General features: G+C 27.7%; 4 protein-coding genes across 6 annotated transcripts; 1 reads left to right on the top strand and 3 right to left on the bottom strand.

The window, feature by feature from the left end:
* The first annotated feature begins 264 nt into the window (after window positions 1-264).
* LOC107162029 (uncharacterized) lies at window positions 265-6805 on the top strand. The gene is made up of 11 exons (XM_015508716.2): window positions 265-883; window positions 1808-2376; window positions 2442-2628; window positions 2695-2775; window positions 2842-2957; window positions 3041-3128; window positions 3193-3371; window positions 5619-5729; window positions 5826-5975; window positions 6079-6329; window positions 6396-6805. Exons 2-11 carry the CDS (start codon window positions 1823-1825, stop codon window positions 6431-6433), a joined length of 1755 nt encoding a protein of 584 aa, XP_015364202.2. The 5' UTR covers window positions 265-883; window positions 1808-1822; the 3' UTR covers window positions 6434-6805.
* Window positions 6806-7468: 663 nt separating this feature from the next.
* On the bottom strand, window positions 7469-16247 carry LOC107162056 (lysine-specific demethylase 3-like). Of its 3 annotated transcripts, XM_089228174.1 has the most exons (6): window positions 15718-16247; window positions 15199-15263; window positions 14526-14663; window positions 11668-13532; window positions 8135-9001; window positions 7469-8003 (listed from the first exon to the last, which is right to left on the bottom strand). In XM_089228174.1, the coding sequence occupies exons 1-6, from the start codon at window positions 15792-15794 to the stop codon at window positions 7785-7787; spliced, it is 3231 nt and encodes a 1076-aa protein (XP_089084300.1). In that variant the 5' UTR covers window positions 15795-16247; the 3' UTR covers window positions 7469-7784. The 3 variants fall into 3 exon arrangements, with proteins under 3 accessions (XP_089084300.1, XP_089084301.1, XP_089084302.1); XM_089228175.1 differs by lacking the exon at window positions 15199-15263 and having other exon boundaries at window positions 15718-16246; XM_089228176.1 differs by lacking the exons at window positions 15199-15263; window positions 15718-16247 and adding an exon at window positions 14773-15077.
* A 1468-nt stretch (window positions 16248-17715) lies between these two features.
* Window positions 17716-19723, bottom strand: mora (cysteine and histidine rich domain containing protein). Its single transcript, XM_015508718.2, has 6 exons — window positions 19483-19723; window positions 18954-19060; window positions 18594-18878; window positions 18348-18521; window positions 18089-18277; window positions 17716-18025 (listed from the first exon to the last, which is right to left on the bottom strand). Exons 1-6 carry the CDS (start codon window positions 19559-19561, stop codon window positions 17816-17818), a joined length of 1044 nt encoding a protein of 347 aa, XP_015364204.1. The 5' UTR covers window positions 19562-19723; the 3' UTR covers window positions 17716-17815.
* Window positions 19724-19894: 171 nt separating this feature from the next.
* nenya (RING finger protein nenya) lies at window positions 19895-23009 on the bottom strand. Its single transcript, XM_015508730.2, has 8 exons — window positions 22721-23009; window positions 22057-22118; window positions 21802-21930; window positions 21648-21715; window positions 21349-21516; window positions 21176-21265; window positions 20276-20350; window positions 19895-20211 (listed from the first exon to the last, which is right to left on the bottom strand). The coding sequence occupies exons 1-8, from the start codon at window positions 22842-22844 to the stop codon at window positions 20181-20183; spliced, it is 747 nt and encodes a 248-aa protein (XP_015364216.1). The 5' UTR covers window positions 22845-23009; the 3' UTR covers window positions 19895-20180.
* Window positions 23010-23310: the final 301 nt, after the last annotated feature.

Here is a 23310-nt window from a genome sequence, read left to right as displayed (position 1 = left end):
TAAATTATAATTATTTACTTTGTCGTGGAGACCACCGATATGTTTCGAATCTTTCCACGTAAATGACAAATGTGCTTCTCGCTTACTGATGTATAGTAATAATATTAATATTATATTATTGTATAACTATTACTATTTAATAATGGCGTACCATATCGAAGAAACCCTGCTGCTGGTAGTCGTGGACAAGAATCAGTAATCAGTTGTATATTCCTGTAATCGTTTATCGTCAGTCTGTGCGGGCGGCCCACCTAAAATATTATATACGTTTGATAAGGGAAAACAAAACATGTGCACTAAATTGCCGAATATTTTTGTATTTGGTGTACGATAATAATATATTAATTATTATTAATTTGGTTCTTACAAGTTACAAAAATACCTACGTTTATTTATTATTTTATTGTCACGTTTCTACCTCCTACCCAGACACCCACTTCCACCATTTACCACCGTTTGTGCATTAATCTTGGTTTACTGGCGAACTGTTGGTGTCAATAGTTTCTATTGGGAATTGGGATATATTTTTATACGATTTGGATTTATAAATGTTTCATGTAACATAGTGAAGTTTTTATTACGTATAATGTTACTGTTATAATCAGAGCTATTTTACAATGCCAACCGCCGACGACGTTTATCAATGATTTGAATTAACAGCAGTTGTCGGTTTGTAGTATTTCTATGGGCAAACGTCACTACTTATCGTTCCTGTCGATGTCCTGATCAAACGCTGTCGTCTGCGATTTGCTTATCCTCCAAAACCTTCAATACTACTGTGTCGATACCCAAATTCGATTTGGGTTCAGTAATTGGCAGTATACACACTGCACTGATTTAAGATCTGATTCCATCTTCGTTGAGTTCAATCCGTCCAACTATAGTAAGTTTAATGATGTAGTTTTTAAAAGTTAAATTAAGTTTAGGAATTATAGTTGTCAGGCCTTTGATTTGAAATCGTAAGACTTTCCCCGTTATATTCTTGCATTGTTTCACGACAACCAACTAGATAATAGTTGGTTATAATAACAATAATAATAATTTTTTTTAATATCTTCAAGTGACTTCTTCTATAATATAATTAAATTTTAATTAACTTAGATTAAAAAAAAATATCCACTACCAAATCACTAATTTTGTATTGATAGTATTAACTGATGTTTTCATTACAATATTCTGTTGCAACGAAATGTTTGCAACATTTGATTATTAATACCTTTTACCATTAAAAGTTTCCAGTTGCCAACAGATCACTTGGTTGTAAAAATTAGCACTAGTACCTTCCTTAATTATGTACCACTAAACGTATTTAACTTTTCCAACAATTTCATATTAATTTTTTGCTTTCTAACTGTTTTAACGTCATTATTCTCAGTTGAAATATTATATTGACCTTTGATATAATTTACATAACATACTTAAATTACAAATTTTATTTTTATCTTTTAATTGTACAAATTAAATAAAAGTTGTTTTTTATTAACCTATGTTAAAAGAACTAACAAAATGTATTAAGAAATATTTTCAATCAAGTGTTATGCGTTGTAAATGAATGCTTAAACCCTGTTCCAATAAAAATAAGTATAACTGTGTAATAGAAACTTCTAATTGTAATATTGTACTTATCCATATATTTAAAGAATGTTTGAAAGATATTTATCATAACATGACGTTTTAATCAAAGCATAGAATTATTAATGGTATCAATTGAATAAAAATAAAATATTTATTTTCTGTATTACCTATAAAAGTTTGGTGTTTATTAAATTTAAATATGCTCAATAACATACTATAATTGTTTTTCTAGGCTGAAGTTGTCACAATGTGTGACACAGAATTTACACTAGCCAAATGTGTTGCATATCCAAGCTTTGAAGATTATGGCTGGCACACTATGTATAGAAGGCATATGTCAAATGTTATTAAAGTACTCAACATTCACAGTGATATAAGCCGTTTGTATTTGCTCATCAAACTTAATGAATCAGTGAATAACTTCGATAAATTTCTTCATAAACTACGATTTGAAAACAAATTAATCATATCTCCTGACTCAGTACAATTGACTAAAAATTTAAAAGATATTATACCAGATGCCGACCCCATTTACTTGGATATAGTTGGAGAATTTTATACCAATGATGACAATAAACTGTATGAATTCATTGAGCAAATTACTACCAACAAAATAAACTATCCTAGACTAAAAGAGTACAATGAACTTGTTAATCATTTGACTTTTATAAAGAAATTAAGAGAAGGTTTCTCAGTTCAAGAGTTTTTAAAGATGTGTCCTGATCCAGTTAATTACTTCAAAAATAAAATTAATTCAGCTTCCGAAAATTATAGTGAATCAATATCTTATTTGAGCAACAGGTGAGTTACTTGTAGCAATTTTGAATATATTTAATAGGCACAATTTAAAAAAAAAATTTTCTTAGGTTTAATCTTCTGCCATTGCCAAAGATACGTGTTGAGTTTTTGAAACAGAAATTCAATTTATCAAATACTGTTGAAGCTTTAAATGCTGATCCTAGACCAGTTTATTTAAAGAATAAAAGAAAATCATCTCTTTATAGTGAAATATCAAATCACAATGAATCAGAAAATGTTGAATTTTTAAAAGAAGTAATTATAAAATTGAATTTATTGAACTTTTTGGTACTTTTATCAAGTAATTAAAAATTATTATAGATAGCATACCTTGATCATAAAGATGAAATTATTAATCATATAGAGTCTGTAAAAACTGTACATAGAATTCAAGTTGAACAGGTAAATTATTTAAGGTAATATATCTTTGAATATATCTTTGCTATGATATTTAAATTATGTTGATAGGCTAAGTCTATTGGCAGCTTAAACACTTGCGGATGCTGTTTTGATAATGAACTATTAAGCAGTGAAGTTTTTTCTTGTCCAGCTGGACATATGTTTTGTTCAGCATGTATAAAAAAGTAAATCTTAATATTTTTATTTAACAGTCAAATATTGAAAATTATTAGAATTTTCAAACAAAATTATTTTTATATTATTTTAGAGGTACAGAGGTTGCAGTTGGTGGAAGTAAGGTAGAAATTAAATGCTTTGCAGAGTGTGGTGAAGAATTTAATTTAACATTGATAAAAGTAAGTATTTATTTATTATTGCTCTGTTGGTAGTTGATTGATTTTCAAATTTTTATATTTTCAGAGTATTGTAGATGACAAACTATACCAACGTATAATGAGGTTGAAGCAAGCACAAGAAATTAAATCAGCCGATATTGAAGGACTCGAAACATGCGCATTTTGTGATTACTCTGTTATTTTGTCTCCTGATCTCAAAATTATTAACTGTTTAAATCCTGAGTGCAAAAAAGAAACTTGCAGGTATGAACATTATTTTATTTTAAACACTTAATCAGAATTTCATATTATTACTGATAAATATTTTTGTAATGTTACTACGGTAGGTTAAGTAGGGACAAATTATTGGATGCGTTTTCCTTGCAATGTCTCAGCTTCTAGAGTTATAGCCTTTAGTTGCTCTTGCTATGGATCCCACAGGCACGTGTGATTGTTCTGGTAGCATACTTTAGCCTAACTAAAATATTGATATAAATGAATTTTTATTATATATTATTGTTTCCATAGTTCTATCAAAATATTTAGTTAGTATATTTAATAATATTATCGAAATAAACTACATAAACTAAATTCTATAAAAAAGGTATCTTTATTTTTTTCCAAAATTAAAAAATAAAATACATTTAGCCTTTGTCTAAGTGGGTCTAATAAAACAACAGATTTATGATATATTTATTATCTCAGGAGATATCGCAATGAGTAAATCCTTGTGGGACAGCATGTAGATAAATAACGGTTAAAATATACTAACTAATAATCGTACAATGATATTCAATTTAGTTTATCATTATGTAATTTTATTCGTTTTAATGAGAAAAGTCTGACAATTCAAGTATTCAATGGAATGATGTTTATTGAAGTGCCATTTAGATACACTATATTTTTTGTTCTTTCTACTGATGCGTACACAAATAAATAAGAAGGGTTTTTGATGGGTGATCATGCCACATAGTGCTGTCCATGTGAGAAGAATGAATTTTCCAAATTCAGTCCAAACACTCGTAGCGATAGTCCTTATGCTTTGTTGATTGTCATCTTTTTTAGGAGGCATAACTACTTAGAAATGGTATTATTTTAACAAAAAAAAACACTAAATATCAATAAAAACTATTAATGCCACAGAAACAAATAATAACAAATCTGGGTATAATAACTTCTTTTGCTCTAATTATTATTATTATTATATTGAAATTAATAGCAACCATCTATATAAAAAAAACTTCCTTCGTAAATTTCAAAATGTCGGTTTGAGCACCTCCAGGTGTTGGTCCTATCACTTTTTATGTTAGCCTATCTTCTTCCCATAGGTCTAATATATCTCTGTACTAAATTTTGTCCCAATCGGCTTAGCCATTTAGGAATGCATAAAGGAAAAACAAACAGACAGAAATCCATTTTTATAAATATAGAAGGTAGAAGATGTATTTTCAAAATTTTGATCAGTTATTTTAGCTCTTTTTTCTGTACAAAAATCTCCTGCTACACTAAAGAGCCTTTCGACTGAAGCACTTGAGAGGGTGACATGTTAAACTTCACAAAATATTTTTTCATCATTGATAAACTGTTTAAAATTTTTAAATCACCTGAACAAAATATTTTATAATAACGCTCCACTTTACCATTGCCTTGATCAAAAAATAATTTACTCTTCACATAGACTGTAATCAATATTTATAATCAATTAAATTCAAAATAATATTCACACAAAATTGTTTATAATAATGTTTATGATTTACTGGATTCGTCAGTCTTTTATCGTCTACGTTTTCATAATTTTATTATTATTAAATATTTATAGCATCATATTACACATACCACATAAGAGTGTTTTAAAAATTATTTTTAAATATAATACAAGTGTTAAGTTGAATTTTAAACCTACAGAAAAGAGAAGTAGTAATTAACCTCTTTATCAATCAACCATCCTCCATCTCACTTCTTGATAATGTAGAAGTTGTAAAAGACTCAAAAGATGGTGTCATAGAGACCTACTAAAATAAAAATAAAACAATGCTGATTACAGAATCCATGATCTTCCACTGTCCACCTATTGTTTATCAATTTATTATATTAATTTTGCATATATTATATCTATAGTACAAATTAATCAGAGTTTTTTGAGATGACGACAATTTAAAAACTATTTATAACTATTTATAACTTATTTATCAAAATAATTGTTTATCTATGGTATAAACACATTACTATTCAATTTGGTAGACGTTAAAACATGTATATTGTATACATATAGTATGAATATCTTAAATACAAACCATTTGTATTTTTTCTTAAGTCAAAAATTAATAATTTTTAAATAACAACCAAATAATTTAAGTTTCTGAGTGAAAATGCCTTAACTGTTTGAATGATATTCAAAATATGACCCTTATTATTTGTACATTTAAGATTTTGGTATAGTTTGGTTTTAAACCCTAACAATTATTATTATAGATCATTACTTTTTTTCATCAAAATAAAATATTTATATAGGCAATGTCGGGAAGAAAGTCATTTCCCATACAGATGTGATCAAATAGAAAAAGCTCCAGAAGTAAAAGTCAGAACCATGATTGAAAACAAAATGACTGAAGTACTCATAAGGTTGGTCTTGTATTTTTTGTTTAGCTTTGGACTTTGATTATCATAATAACATCATAGTATTAATTTATTAATTGTATTGCTTGATGTTCAATGTAGAATTTGTTATAATTGTAAACGTAAGTTTGTCAAGGAAGACGGATGCAACAAAATGACTTGCAGTTGTGGTAAACAAATGTGTTACATATGTAGGCAGCCAGTCGATTCAAATTATGCCCATTTTTATCACCAACAAGTGATGGAAAACAAGTGTGTTTTATTAACAGTCAATAATTTGTTTACTAAATCTTATAGTTATATATTTCAATCATAAAATAAAACATAAAAAAATATATGCATGATTGGTTATTAGATGCCCGTTATACACAGATGAAAATGTTGTACATGCTACTGCTGTAGAAGCTGCTGCTAGATTAATAATCAATGAACTGAAAATAAAAAAACCGGATTTGTTAAGAACTATTGATTTAAATAAGATTTTGCCAGCCTTAAAAAAATCAAATAACTCGTCTAACACTCAGGAATCTGCTTTAGATATAAATAAAGTAGTCGCTACAGTAATTGGTCAAAATGTAGAAGATATTAATAATCTCAAAGATATGAGTGAGTTTTTTCCTAAGTTATAAAATCATATTATTATTAAAGTATTATAATTTAATTGTTTTATAGGATCATTGGAACCTAAAGTCAAAAAACCAAGATATTAAATCACATTGTATCAATAGATTTGTAAATTTAAAATGTTTATAGATGTTAATAATTATTAAGTGTGATTATTTTGAGATCAGAGTTCTTAATTTTTATTTTCATACTTCCAAGTTAACTGTGTTATTTATTTTTAATTACGTCATAGGCATTCCTTATCATATATAATATAGTTAAAAGAAAAATGTCCGTATGCAATGTAATCAAATTTAAATTGTATGTATAAATATAATAAAAATATCATTACATTCACGATTTGTTATCTTAACTACTCAATAAATTTTTTTTTATATTTTACCAGTTTAAGCTTAATTTGAGATTTAAAAAAGTATGTTTGTGTGCTAAATCTTTCAATAAAAGTTAACGCTGCATTACTTGACGAATGTATAACATACATTTTTGGCACATTTTGAGCAAAACAAGAAAAAACAACAATCACGTCAGAATTAGGACTTTTGTTTTGATCTTCAGTGAATACTAAGGTTTAACTAATATCTATAGTGTTATTTAGGTAAAAAGTGCTTTTTAGAAATCAGAAGTTGCTTGTTATTGATACTGCATATTTCATATAATAAGATAACTTAAGAGACATCATCTTATATTTTAATTAGCAAATTCACAACCCAATGAGGAAAGTTTTTAAATCTAGATATTATATAAATCAAAAATCAAAACCACTAAACATTTTAGATGATGTATCTTTAATTGTGTATACAAAATTCAATGTAAAAATAGATAATAGTGAAGGAAGATTAGGGTATTATGTGGATAAAATTAAGTTTTTTTTATACAAGTCAGCTTTTTTTTTTTTTTAATGTTTAAATTTTACTAAAAAAAACTAATTCAGTACATTTAAAAATAGCATTTCGAAATTCTCAATATTTACCTTAATTTATTACTTACATAATAAAGTAACGAAGTTCATTTATATAAATATTGGATAGTTGATTATTGCTTCATTAGTTTAAATAAATATAGTTTGAAACGACAATTAATGTTCATGCAAATGTGGGTATACATTTTTTTTATCACATACATTATTTTCTAAAATATAATAAAATAGTACAATTTATTTTTCATAAACCATTATTACAAGTTATAACAATTAGTAATATTTATGTACACAGCCTTAATAATTTAAAACAATTGATATATTTTGTGTATATTATATGTTATTTAAAAAAATTAAAACTTTTAAAAAAACTGACTAAAGATGAGATGGCAACTTAATGGTAATTTCTCATTGAAATGTAAAAAAAAAGATTTAAAAAGTATTTTCTGGGTGCAACAAATCTTTTAACTTTGTTAATATTCTTTACACCATTGTACAAATTGTTAATACCTAAAAAAAATTTATACATTGGTACATCGATCATGTGAGGAATGCATCAATACTGAAATTGAGTCTTTAACTGCATGAAACACAATATTTTTGATCTGTAACTTGTCTTCGTGATTAGTATGACTGTCAGTTAGATGTCGAAACTCTTGAGTCATACGAAATGAATGATGGACGTTTTCTGGTGATACAAAATCTTCAGCAACTTTTATACAATTGTGTAAATTTCTGACCTAAAAGAAGAAAATCAAAATATTTAAAGGAAATAAAAAATAGTAACATAAATATATTATAAATCATTTTTAATGAAAATCTTAAAATTAAAATAAATTAATTCTATGCAATTTACAGATGTATTTTGTACCTGGTGAGGAGCTCCTGCTGGAATGAACACTGCATCGCCATAATACTGAACAATTGCGTATCCTTTGACCCCGTATTCTCTATACAAGCGCTCCCTAAGGTATTCGTCTAGATAGTGGGACTGATCGTGTATTGGATCGCTGAATTGTTCGAGAGGTGTTCCATGTTCAACTGCGACTTTAATTAACAAATCTCTAATCGAGTCAGCATCTGATGCATGGTAAATATGCCACAGGGCGCCAGGAGTTTCTCCGTGCTCATAAATCCGTTTTAATGTCAAGTCATCACAGCCGGCTTCTTCGATGACTTGTAATGCTTCCCTCACATGCCAATCATAATCATATTCTTTGCAATTTTTTGTGATTGCAACATAAACCATTACATTAACAGCATCTGATATGTCTAAATGCAGGTTTGTGGTGCCTACTTGTTTATGCTTTGTACCTGCATTACCATAAGCTGTATACATTTTTGGCCCCAAATCTGGTCGAACATAGCAATCTGGCAGACGAGAAGCCAAATTGTATTTACCATTACGGTGTGTATACTCTTTTAGTGGTAAGCAATTCATCAAATCTTGAAATCTATTAGGCAACGTTTCTGCAAAATCTGCCGAAGGTGGCCAATCTTTTAATTTCAATAGCATTACATTTCCCATTTTATCACACAATCTTTCCTCAGAATTTTCAAAACCATTCCAAAACTTGCTCATTGGTTGGTCAGATATCACATTACCGGTGGTACAGTCAATCAGGTCATTAATTTGATTGCCAAAATCACGAGAAAATGATTTTGGATGCCATAACGAGGAGTTTAATTTATTGCCAACATCACTCACTAATACTGGTTGTCCACGCCTCCATTGTTCCTAAAAAATAGAATTCACATCAAATTTTAACTTATTTGATATTAATTTTACACACTGCTAGCTGCATGTAAAGTACACCACCTGATTATTTATTTATATTTAAATATTTTTCTTTTCGAACAGTTTTCAAATTCATCAATACTCTAACTTTTTAATTTATATTATTTCAGATGCTCTCATGGTACAACATAGTTATTTTAACAAATCTTACCTAATCTTAATAGTGCACAGTATAAATTAAAAAAACATGATATCAACTATAACCTACTTTCCAAACATTTAATTTCTTTATATAATTATATTGATCTATAAACTAGAGCTGCCGGTTTTTTCAGTATACCGGTAATTAGTATTTTAAAATACCACTATACTATGATTAAGTAATCACTGTTTTTACTGAAAATATTTCATACACTTATAACTTATAATAAGATAATAAATTCATAACTAAAAACATAATTTTTTAAAGAGATGTAAAAAAATTTTGGAATTAAAATACTTCTAAATTTATCGAAAATACCAATTACTGATATACAGTATTTTCTGTATTCACCAAGAAATTAACTTTTTGATAATTATCGAGAATAATGGAAACCAGTGTCAATTTTTAAAATACTGCCACCCTTATTAAAAGTGATGATTCTTTCAACCATTCTAACTGTTATTTACAGAATTTGATTTTTTTTTTTTAAATTTAATTGATTTATACAACCAAATTTAACTTCAAAACAAAACAATTCATTATTTTTCAACTTAATAATAATGTATTTTCAACATCAAAATCATTTGCTTTTTTTTATAAATTTACTACGGATTTAATTTGTTAACAACATTTTTCTTTTACTCCAGAGCAAGCTTATAAAATCTTATTTCTCTGAATGGTAGACTAATTTCCTCAGCATTGTCATAATTAAAGAGCCTTAATTATTACCCCCCAAGTTCTAATTAAACACTATCAAAACTAAGTTATCATTTTTTTTGGTTATTATTATAGTGAAATACCATTAATTTTATAGGTATTCATTTAGTATGTGACCTACTGTATTGGGTATTTGTTCAGTATTTTTAATCAAATTAAGAATCATAAAATTATGCTGTATATTATCATTAATTTGCATTACAAATAAAAAGTAATACAAGAACACACTTAATAATGTCAAAATCAGTAAAAACACAATGTATAAAAATATTGAAGACCTATTATGTACTTATTGTCAAAATCATTTGAAAAATGTCCTAAAATTATTTTATTATAAAAAAATGTAGTAATACACTTTATGTATATCATTTAAAAAAAATTCAAAAATGTATTTTTCCTGTTAATAGATCAGTACTCGCACATTTTCCATACATAATATAGTTTTGTGAATTGATAGGTCACATACTAAACTTACACAATTTTGTTTTTAAATCATAAAATATTTACTGAAAAATAATTAAAACAATTTTGGTCATAACAATGACTTAAGTCACAATATAAATTTGTTATTAATTATTATATGCTCCTATAATTATTAAATGTTGAGGTTAAGATACATATTATGAGAAATCAGTTGATACAAGTAATTTTTTACCATTGGGTTACACCAAAAAGCACCTTACGCGGTATGCTATCATAGACTACGCATTACTTTATACTGATAAATACTACAAGAATTTTAAATTAATTATTAATGTATTATCGATCAATATGTATTGCAATATTTTAATATATCTTTTATTTTTTCATTTAGTTATTAATAATTATTTGTTTGTGCCATCAAAAAAATTATGACAGATTCTTACCTATGTGTTGTGGAATTTTGATAATTTTATAATAAATAATGAGGGGTCCTGCATTGTCCCGCGCAAGTACAGATTTTACTATGTTCTTCGTTTGTAAAACAGAGACAATGTATGTGAATGTGGCATCCTCATAAGAGGATTTCAACCACATGTAACTAAGTAAATTTTATTTTACCAGTTTTAATAGTGTTCAGTTAGTTTTTATATAATAGTGAATTATGACATATTATAAAATTCAAAGGTAAAATTATTATTGAGGGCAAAACTTTTATTGACATTATTATTTTTTAAGTAAGTTACGATCGTAAAATTAAAATATAGTTTCAAAAAGGTCATAATACACTTAAACATAATATCAATCGAAATTTACGAAGATACTAGAAAATAATTTAACTTAAAATTTGATAATAGGTCAATTCACTATTACATAAAAACTAACAGCACACTATTTTAACTGGTGAACAAAAATTATGTATGTCATATGTCTGTAAGATAGATAACACACTTAGGTGCAAATAATATATTGTTAACAAAAAGAGTATTTTAAGTTTATACTGTGTTTTTATCATTATTATGGTATGTTTTAAGTATACAAGAGCATGTAATTGTTAGTGGGTATTGAAGGGAGAGGGCACAGCTTTGAAAATCATTTAAAATTATAGCACCCATCCCATTCCATTTTAGGAGACTTGTGCTTACGATTAGGTATATTAGACTCAATTGTAAAAATAAATAATAAATTTCTCTAGAAACTTGTTATTTTTTTTTGCATATTTTGCTTTCCTAGGTCATGCATATTAATCAGTGCCAGTGCATTTCTTAAAAACTTTAAAATAATACTAACAAAACTTGGAAGTATTAAAAAAAGTATTTTTAAGTACCTGAAAAATTGTATAGTTAATGTCACTTTTGGGATCTAATAAACGTAACAGATGTCCTTCACACAACCACATATGAGGTGCATTGGATTTATCATCTGACAACAATGATAATTTTGGTGGAAACCATTCTTTTGTTTTGATATGTTCAACAGCATTAATTGAATTTTCAACATTTTCTCTAGGACTACTATTATTGCAATCATTAACTTCAGATTTAATTTCAGATTCAACTTCAGATGTAACTTCAGATTCAACTTCAGATGTAACTTCAGATTCAACCCCAGATGTAACTTCAAATCTAACTTCAGATGTAACTTCAAATTCAAATTCAGATGTAACTTCAAATTCAACTTCAGATTCATTTTCTGATACAAATTCTTCAGTTCCTTTATTTAAATCATCATCGCAAAACTCCAAATATTCTTCATATTGTTTATCTATTAAAGACTTTAGATCTAAGGTATCTTCTTCATTACTACTTGTATCAACATAGTTAGGTTGTTCATAGATATTAAAAAGATCATCAAAAATAGGATCAATAGAATTAAGAGGTAAAATCTTTTCCAATTTATCATTGCAACTACAATCTAAAGGTATGTTACGAGAGTTACATGTTTCATGCATGAGGTCTGAAATACGTTTTAAAGCATCCCCAGCCAGTATTTGGGTTATAAAAAGTTTTTCAATCTGATGCTCTTTTTCGTTCGAACAAAGTAACCAATTTTTTTTGTTGAAATCGCTTTGTACAATGGTTTGATTTTCAGTCAGTCCAGTATCTTTGAGTTTGGTCTTAAAGCAATCAACACAGACTACAAATCCACACTTACGACAACTCCAGTGGTGATTGAATATTGTCGTTCTACAAACATCACACATTTCTCTAATTCCTTTTACACATTTTTTCCATAGTATCTTTCGTGGTTTCCCATTATATGACAAGTTTAATTTTAATGCGTTTATTTCATCCTTAACAAACATACAAAACTGACCACCTGCATCTTCTAAAATTTTTGTTGATGCTTGAATATTAAAATCACAAGGATCAGATGCATGTTTTTTAGGTAGCCACATACTAAAATCAGTTTGTTCCATATTTTTAAAAGGATCTGGATATCCAGCAACAGCTAGTAATCCAGATTTTCGAAATCTTAATTGGCGAAATGCATAAAACCTACATGCAATATTATCATATTCACGTTTGGTCAAATTACTTTTCATTTGGTAAATACGACATTCAATACATTTATCAATCGTTGGTGGTAAATTAAGACAAATACATTTTTGTAAAAATCTCTTATTAGTCTTTTTAAGGTATTCAATTTCAGATTCTGTTTCTTCGTAAAAAATATCATGATGAATTACTTCACAAGATTTCAGATCAGATTCTGCTGAAATGTCAATTATTCCATCATCTATTCTTTTTTTTTTAGTGTTTTCATTATAGCCACAGGTACAATTACTATTATTATCATTATCAGTTTCAGTAGCATTTAATTCATCTGAATGTAAAATTTTTCTTTTGTGATAGGTTTCTGTTGATGAACCATTTTCATTTAATTGTTTTAAAATATTATCAAAATTATAATTGTCATCGGACAAGTAACTATTCATTTCAGTTAAACATTGTCTGAAAGCATCGTCCAAGCTTAATTCTGCTTTTATATGTTGTTTATTTTCTTCATATGATGTATCATCAATCACACATTCAATTAAATGATCCAAACTGGAATTTTCATTTTCTACTTTAAGCACATGATTAGTATTACATGATGACGATAACTCTTCTACAGACATTTTACATCTTGAAATGGAATTTTGATTATTATTATAATATGTACCATCAGATAATATTTGATCAGTATAACCTAAACGACACACAAAATGCATTAATAAAATAATTTGAAAAAACGCTGTGGCTAGAGACCCGGACACCGGGTATATAATGCGTAAAAATTATATCCTCGGACATGATATGCGCATGCGCGGGGACTTAGATTTCTGCACAGAATATAATAATTTCTTCGCGACGTTATCACTGTTATCAGTTATCAGATTTAAATAAATTTAATTGATATTAAATACCCAATTATTAATTTACAACTCAATTTAAGATATCTTGGATAACCTAACCTATGCGACTGTCTTGCAAAATTCAAGATGCATACCTATACGATAATATATTAAAATAATAAATGCATGCTTTGGCGCTTTGCCATCTTTTAACGGAACAAATAACAAGACGTAAGACTTTTACAATTGTTACCCAAGCGTAGGTATGGTAAACCTAAAAAGGTGAATTGATTTTGTTCTCAATGTTGTATATTGTGTTATGTGTAAACTGTAATGCAATGTGATTATTGTGATTATGTACATAAAAATGAATTATCAATATGAAAATGACGAAAATGACGTGTAAAGTACTGACAAACATTATAATAAAATAGAATAATAGACCATACCTACGCTTGGGTAACAATTGTAAGTCTTACGTCTTGTTATTTGTTCCGTTAAAAGATGGCAAAGCGCCAAAGCATGCATTTATTATTTTAATATATTATCGTATAGGTATGCATCTTGAATTTTGCAAGACAGTCGCATAGGTTAGGTTATCCAAGATATCTTAAATTGAGTTGTAAATTAATAATTGGGTATTTAATATCAATTAAATTTATTTAAATCTGATAACTGATAACAGTGATAACGTCGCGAAGAAATTATTATATTCTGTGCAGAAATGTAAGTCCCCGCGCATGCGCAGATCATGTCCGGGGATATAATTTTTACGCATTATATACCCGGTGTCCTGGTCTCTAGCCACAGCGTTGAAAAAATTATCGGTTTTTTAAATTTTGTATTACTTGTCAGTGATATATTTTCTATAGACATTTGGTATCTTGAAATAGAGTCTTGATCATCATTATATAAATCATTTGGTATACAATTTTCAAAATTTGTAAATGTTCTATCTTCTAACTCTCCAACAGTTATTATTTCATCTATATCAACAAATTCAAAAACCAATTAGTACCAATTGAAAACTATTTTAAAGTTATTTGGAAACAATATCTGTCAATAAAAATACTTTTCAATTATGTTAGTTATTACCGGTTGGTGAGATAGCTCCGAGTCTCAGGTTTAAGTTAGATTCAAACCACACCGTGTCATATCATACGCCATACATTAATAATGTAAAAAAAAAATAATGTTTAAAACATGTTACCTAAAAGTTAAATATATTTTACTCTACACAGCACGGTATGGTATGGACCTAGCATTAGATAGCTTTAGTAAATGATTTTTTTTTTTTTTAATTTGATAAAACCAAAAATTTATGTTTGCATAAAGTTACTAATAATCATTTAAAATTGAACTTTTTTTTTACCTTATGATTTTATAATCAAAATTTGCTACCAAACATAATTTGAGAAAATTTCAATTAATTAGAGTGATATTGAGGCTTCTTATAACACTAAGTAATAACAGACACTATTTCCGACTGAATAAATATGACAATAAATACATTACACTTACATTCAATAATTTTATCTGCATCAGAAGAGCTGATCACTTCCGTATATTCACTTATGACTTTCATTCTAAAAGTGAAATTAATATTAGGTAACTAATAAGTGATACATATTTTCTTTAAATAATGTATATACTATTAACTTTTGGTTTTAATATGAATAATATTTCAAATCTTTCAGATTATAAGGGCTGTTATAAAGTTAATTTATTTAAAATGAGAAAAGTACTAAAATCATTCCAAGATGTAATAGCTTGGTTTGCAACTAAATAGAAAAATATCTACAAATAAAAAATGTTTAAGACAATTTGAAAATGAAAAGACAGAAAATTTAGAGTTAGTAGTGTAATTAATCTATCAAAATGTACACAATATTTAAGTCAGTGCTCAGGTGTCAAGTGAGACGCCTGGGAAAGTGAAAAGTCTACAATTATCACTAGTGTCTGTCACTACTCTACTGCAAGGCACGGTCTACAGGAATATTGCTGAGGCATCGCATACAATGGTATTATCGAAATTCTTACTCGACGTCTTTTTGTAACTGCAAATCGTTACCCTGAGCTTTGTTCAGTGGTAACGTACAGTTGCTGGGGCCGAACATGATTACGGCGATTCGCAAAACAAGCAAAACCTACTTCACCAGACACGGTCAACCGGCATTACTTTCACGGACGGGCCACATAATAATATGAGGCTGTGGACGGACACAGAAATGCCAAACAACGGTCTGTGTGGCCTGCGGTGCTCTTAATGCGCGAGAAACGTCAAACTCGCAGCCGTCCGCAGGTCGCTGAGCAGTAGGTCACACGACGGCGGATCGGTGGCGATTTACGACGAGGAGATTTTCCAAAACAAATGAATTTTCCTACTCCAACAACGTCCACTCGAATGGTCAATCTGGTCGTTATCAACAACACCGAACATTGTGTACAATATTATTATAGAAAGTCTGCAGCAGCAGCTGTACACATTCCCGTCCCGTCGGCCATCGGTCGCCATACGGATACGATACGTCACAGCGCGATCTGTTATCAACAAACATCGGGAAACGGGAGTTTGCAGGTAGGTACATGGAGTTGGAATGGGAATGTTATGGGATCTCGGTCTTGTCGAGGAGTCTGCGCGTCTGCGGCACTCTGCAGGCTATTCTGATGATAGTGTAATCACAGAGTTAAATGTGATAATAATAATAACACGGTCGTGGTTACCGGTCAGGTAATATATCAGCTGCTGTGGTAAAAACACTAAAAAAGGACATTTAATAATTATTGATTATTTCTCATCACGATAGTTTCTTCAAAATTCTAATGTTTTATCTTAATTCGTGTTTCTCATAAAGTGTATTTAATATTTATTACTTATTTCTTTCAGGTGGCATTTCGGCATTTACTGACCATTAATTGCATAACTTCATATTTTTTATAACATTTGACATATTATTATGTCGTCATCGTGTCATGTAACGCATAACGTTTTTAGGTTAACTAATCTATTTTTATAACTAAAACAAAAAATAAAATTCAACATATAAATTATAATTATAAATACAAATATTTTAGTAAACCCATGATATAACTCACTAACAGTTGGTTATATCATGACTAAAACGACATAAGGTATTTTGGTTTTTAATTATTAGGTTTAACAAATTTATCTTAATTTCTGTAGGAAAATTTAATCAATTTCGTTAAATTTTAGTTTTTTATATCATACATTTTTCGATATTTTCATTGGCATTTAAATCCCAGGCCTAGACTAAGTTTTAATTTTATAATTTAAAAATTGAAATTAACAGTATAATTCACCAGGTGTCTTGTCTGTTGTATACTATATATAGTAACCAAATATAAATACAACATAAAACCAGACACAAAAAAATAAAAACAAAACACAAATCATGGTAAGATCAATACATTCATTGCTCCACTCAGAATCTAAAAATTGAATCAAAAATAATATGCAACAAAATACCAATACCATATGACAAAAATTATCATTCCATTTCAACGGAACCTTAAAAAATCCAGGCTTTGACTCCAGGTATAATATAAATATATGCATATATCTACAAAATACATTATACATATATATAATATTTGTAAATTATTTCACATATCTCCCAACATGCCGTCTACAGTCACTTTGTTTCTAGATAAGTTTCTTACTATAAGATTTAAATAATTAATGTAATGTATTTTTTACATAATTTTTACTTCATCTTATCTAACCAACTATTAGGCGCAAGAAATTTAAAAAAATTATTAATCAATTACGCAATGTGGAGAAATTTTGTATAATTTTATTGTTTTTGACATAAATTACAATTTCCAATTGGCATCTCGCTGTTCTATATTACGAACAAATATTTTAACATTATGAAGGAAAAAAAAAATAATAATCTTCAGTCAATAAGGAAAAATATATAGCAGTGTAAGTTAATATTTGATTTAGAATGAGAAAACATCATTAACTGGGATAATCTTTTAACATAAAAATGAAATGTGATAAAAAAAAAAAATAAATAATACAGAAACATAATTTTTATTTCAGGTTGAAAGATATCGATTAAAATGATAAATGTTTATCAAAAAATTACAAATTAAATCCAATAAGTCTTATAAATTAAAGATCTCCAAGGTCAACACTTTCAACAAAGGCATTTGAATTATCCTGTTTGTCATTTGTTCCAGAATTAAAAGTTAGTTTCGTACCATTTTGAAATATAGGCTTTCGATATTCCAATGTACCCCACGATATTGCTTCTGCCTTTTTAAGTTTTATTTCAACTTTAGTGGGCAACATGGACACACAGCTTGTATTAACATCGACAATCTAAAAATTAAATTAGCGTAAATTAAATATTTACTTTTGTAACTGAAAATGGCAAATACATACCCCATAGAGTTCCATGTTTTTAGAAAACACTGAATTATCAAAAGGGAAGTATAGTTCCACCGACAGTTTTACTGGAGACAGTTTCACAAAAGAAGTGTTTGGGTCATATTTCTTGCCAAAGATTGATATTACAATCCAGGGTCCAGTCTGATGCCAGTCTAAACGGCAATTAGTCTGCCCTTGAATTTTCTAAAACACAACAATAATCATTGAATAATTTTTATCTTAAAAAACAAAAACAATAATTACAAGAAATTACCGTTTCTTTAATCCAACAATGTTTTCCTTGAGAACACCCAACTTGTTCTAAAAATGCATTAAAATCCGATGTCTTTTTATTACAACAAGACCAATATTTCATACCCTCGTGGAAAACAGGTACACCGGGATGATAGTCACATGAAGGATTCCCTTTTCCAGCACCTTCATACGCCTATAATATTTTAACATAGCTAATAAAGACCGTGTTCATATATTTTTTAAATAAAACATTAACTAATAAGACCTGTTTGCATCCATTGTTTTTACACATAGTACCAACTGAAATTTCTGTTAAGCTAATGGTCTCATTTTCATTGGCATTGCTTGTAGAAGCAGCAGCTATTTGTTGTAAGAGAGCAGAAGATATGGTCGGCTTAATATTTATCAATGGCAAATCAGCTGATGGTCTCGGTAACAAAACTGGTTTTGGGGCATGATATTCAATAACATCAGCCTTGTTATCTTTATCTGGAACATATTTTTCAGGCTCTATTGGCTTTTTACCGTTGTGGTAACCTTTTGTGCAGCCCTAAAACATTTAAATATTTAAACACATACTAATAATGTAATTAAGTACAATTATCGTTTTAAGTATAAGAATTACCTTAATATTAAGAAATTCGGTAAAATCTGTACATTTCTTTTTACAGCACGACCATCCCTTGTAGGCGTCATGAAAAAAAGGGTCGCCTGGATGATATACGCAGGAATCTAATGGTTAAAAAAAAATTTGTTAATAAATTATCAAACTGTTAAATTACATTGAATTAACAGAGGAAATTGTCTATGAACATTTTATCAAATATTCAATATCAACTTATCAACTTTTTATAAGATGTATAACTAGTAACATTACCACTTTAAGTGGCAAGACTACAAACACACAACTACAATTTTATATTACAGTATTGAAGTCACCAAAAAATTTGGAACTTGTAAGTAGGCAATTTAGTAGTTGTTCTACTTATTGATCCAATGGGTTATACTGTTGTACTAACCAAATAGTTTGAATTAATTTCTTGGTCGTGCCAACCGATAGTTTTAAGATTTATGCTTCTTAGTAATTTTAAGATTTTTGTTTGAGCATAACCTCTCAACTAATTTTCAGTTAAAATAAAACTGGTACAACATACCTTCAGTATTATTTGCTTGATCAAACTTCGCAGCACATCCGCGGTTATAGCATAACATCAAATTTGAATCGTCACACATTATAGATTTTGATCAGTATTAATTTTTAATTGTATAATAAAAGATTGTGAAATAATAATATACTTTATACAATAGTAGCAATATTTAAGCAGTGGCAAAAAGGGAGTAGGGACATGCACACAAATACTAAATGTCTAAATAGGCAATGCCTATTATTGCCTAGTAAGTAGTAGCCAGTAAGTAATTGAATTTATTGAGATACGGTCGATACGGAATAATTCAAATAATCGCCAAAGGAACGCTAGTCATAAGGTTTATAATCACACAAAGCCGAAAGGAAAAAATGACAGTGTGGCCAAAAACCAAATAATAAACTCAAAAAATGAACTGTTTATTCCCGCATTTACTCGAAAACAATATTTATTTTAAAAAAAAAAATCTAAAACATAATATAATTTACTTAGGATGTTTATGTATTTATCATAAATGAGTGGAACATAAAACTAAAAAAGCATACTGGTTACACTTAATATTATACACTAACAATATAATATATAAATATAAAAACCAAGTTAATTTAATTTAAAAAAATAACCTTTTCATCAACTTGAAATTACATACATGCTTGTAAAATATATTAAATCTAATAAACTTGAACTATAATTAAACTTGTTTTCTTTTACAGGTCTTTTTGATTCTTTTTTAGATAACTGGAAATAAATTATATTATTTAGTATTTATGATTTCTTAATAATAATATGTAGTTATATTTACTCATGTCTTAATGAATTTAACTGTAAGTTATTAATCGTAGGCATGTACTTTTCACTGTGAATTTCTTGGAAAGGACTAAAATATATATATAGAATGTTAATTAATATGGGATGCTGAAGCTGTTCAATGATCCATCAAGAATCAATAATACCTCATTTGAATTATTTTAAGTGTGGTTAGTAATAACTTATTTGTTTTTATTATGTTATTTCAATTTAATTTTCTTAGAAATTTTTTTTAATGTTACTAACAACAAATTTTCAATTTATTAAATTTTAGTTTGTATATTTAGCTTAAGCAGATTTTTAGTGGGTTAATTATAAATTTTGTTATTGAAACTTAAAAAAAAAAATAAATACCAGTAATGTAAGTATAAATGTGAAAATGTAATAATGTTGGGCCTTAAGACACAGTTGGAGAAGGTTAGGGAGTTCATTCCTCACCCATTACAAAATTTAAAATATTTAAATGTGTTTACAAAAATTTACAACTATTTACTCACATATTTTAAAGTACTTTATATAATAATATGCAAATATTCAGATATTAAAATACCATCTCAATCATGTTTAATTTCTGTCTATGGTATTGTAAAAAAGAATAATAAGGGTGAAATAAGTGAAAGGGTTAATAAAAATGTATTAATATGTTAATAATAAACATATCAATTTTATAAGATTAATGGATAAATAAATAATAAACTCAATTAAGTGAATAATTTTACAACCAACAATTTAGATCTTAGGTATATTAAAAAGTTTGAACCATATATTTAAAATGTTTAATCTTGAATATTACAATACACTAAATTATAGGTTCATTATTCATTAGTTCACTTATCATTACTATTAATATGTAATAATCATATAAAACAACTATAAAAAAAAAAAGCTATGTCACCTTTGATAAACTGAAGACCCTGGTGTAGATACTCCAGATAAATTACTTCCCGTAGATAAAATTGATAACTCATTTCGAAATGATTGTTTCCTTTTTTTTAAAATTATACACTTAATAAAATATATACATTATGTTGTAACAAAAATAAAATATTTAATTATTCTAGTAGTTACCTATGTCTCATATCAGGCATTTTAGGTTTCATATTTGCAGGAGTATTGTGAATTTTTGCTTCTGCATTTATCATATTAAATGGCGTTGAATTTTGGGGAAAAATTGGCGACGAAATAGATCGGGTATCTGTTATGCTTTGAGAATTTTGTGGTGTATTTCGCAATGCACTTAAAATTAAAATATTATATTAGTATTAACTATTATTAAATATTTAATACATATTTTAAGTAGGAGTGAAGTAATTAACATTGTGTTAATAATGTCTATAATTATTATATATTATTTAAGATATACATACTTTTTAGCAATCTTAAGTTCACTCTCCAGTTTTTTAATATATAGTTTTGCTCTATTGTATTTCGATATCTACACAAATTATAGGATGAAAAAATTTCTTATGATAGAATTAACTAGGACACTAATTATGAATATTAAAAAAATGAGTATTTTACAATATACTGATGATGTCCAACTAATTTAATACGATGAGCTTTTTGGAATTTCATCACTTTGAGTAATTTTGCATAGACTTCTTCTGGTTCTTGAAAATATTCTAAAACTTGTGGGTTCGTTTTAAACGACTAAAATATTTTTATTAACATATTAAATTTGGGATTGAGTAATAACCTGATAAATTATTATTAATAGTAAACATCCACATTTATAGTTTTTAAAAAGAATGTTCTTTTTATTTATTTATTAATTACTTTTTCTCCTATCACAGTTGATGAACATTTATTCCTACAATATCTGCAGCAATCTGAAGTCCCTGGAAATTAATTTGTATAATTTTATAAACAAAAACAGCCAAATTCTATTACTAATTACTAAATAAATATAAATAAATAATAATATTATTAAATAAATTTAGTTGTAAAATTGTAATATTTTCTTATATTTAAAATAAAAACAAACTTTAAAAATATTACAACCAAAGATAAAAATTGAAAAACTACATTACTTTTTTATAAACTATGGTGCTTAAAATATCGCTATTACATTTCTATTTACACAGTTATTGAATAAGTATTACTATTTAGTACATGTTATTATTATCTTTTTGGTTTTTAAATTATATAAACATATACCCTCGGCAACTATCTTTGTATTGATGTATTAATTATATCTTTAACCACACGATCATCAAAATAAGGATTATATATTTATATGAATTCATAACTTATGAATTATAAGGTGTAATAAACCTATAATTATTGGTGTTTGGTGTAAATGTGTAATAAATAATAATACGGGAAAATAATAAATTACAGCATTTCGACTATGTCGCAAAAAATATTCTACATTCAATCATGTTGCTAAAAAGGTATTTATTATACAAAATCACTTTATAATGAATTGAGCATTACCCACCGTCCGCAAAACAAGTGCAGTTATCGCAAAATATATGGCCGCAGCTGGTCAAGTGAAATTGTTTTTTTTGCTCGTTTTCTTTGCCAGGTTGAACAAAACACGAGTTGCAATGAATCCAATCCATATTTATTCGTGAACTGAAGGCTATAGGGCACGGAAATACAACAGAACCACCGACAAACGGATAGATTATAAATTTGAAAGATGACGCATTGAAACGAAATCACCCAAAAACTGCAAAAGGCCAAAAAAGGCAAATACTTCAGCCTCACAGTCTTCTCTGTGTAGTTCTGTGCGCCAACAAATGGGAACGGCGGCGGACGTAACGAAATTGTCTTTTGGCGCCTTCGATTTACAGTGTAGGCAACATTTCAGTCGCCCGAATATTTTTCCCCAAGAATAATATGAATAATTTTAATTAAAATAATATTTTAATTATTACCGTATTGTTTATCTCACTCGAAAAATAATCAAATCTCTTTAAATTTAAATCAATTCTATTTGTTGAATTAAAGATAATTGAAAAAAAATATTTATCTGTAATAAATGTAATTAATTTAGTACTTTTGATGCTGATTACAGCACTTATG

The sequence above is a fragment of the Diuraphis noxia genome, unplaced genomic scaffold (genome assembly GCF_037042655.1).
Source record: "Diuraphis noxia isolate RWA-SAM2 unplaced genomic scaffold, SU_Dnox_SAM2 contig0005, whole genome shotgun sequence".
NCBI classification, from domain to species: domain Eukaryota; kingdom Metazoa; phylum Arthropoda; class Insecta; order Hemiptera; family Aphididae; genus Diuraphis; species Diuraphis noxia.
Note: the sequence above shows the minus strand (reverse complement) of the source record. Positions and strands in the feature narration are given on the sequence as shown.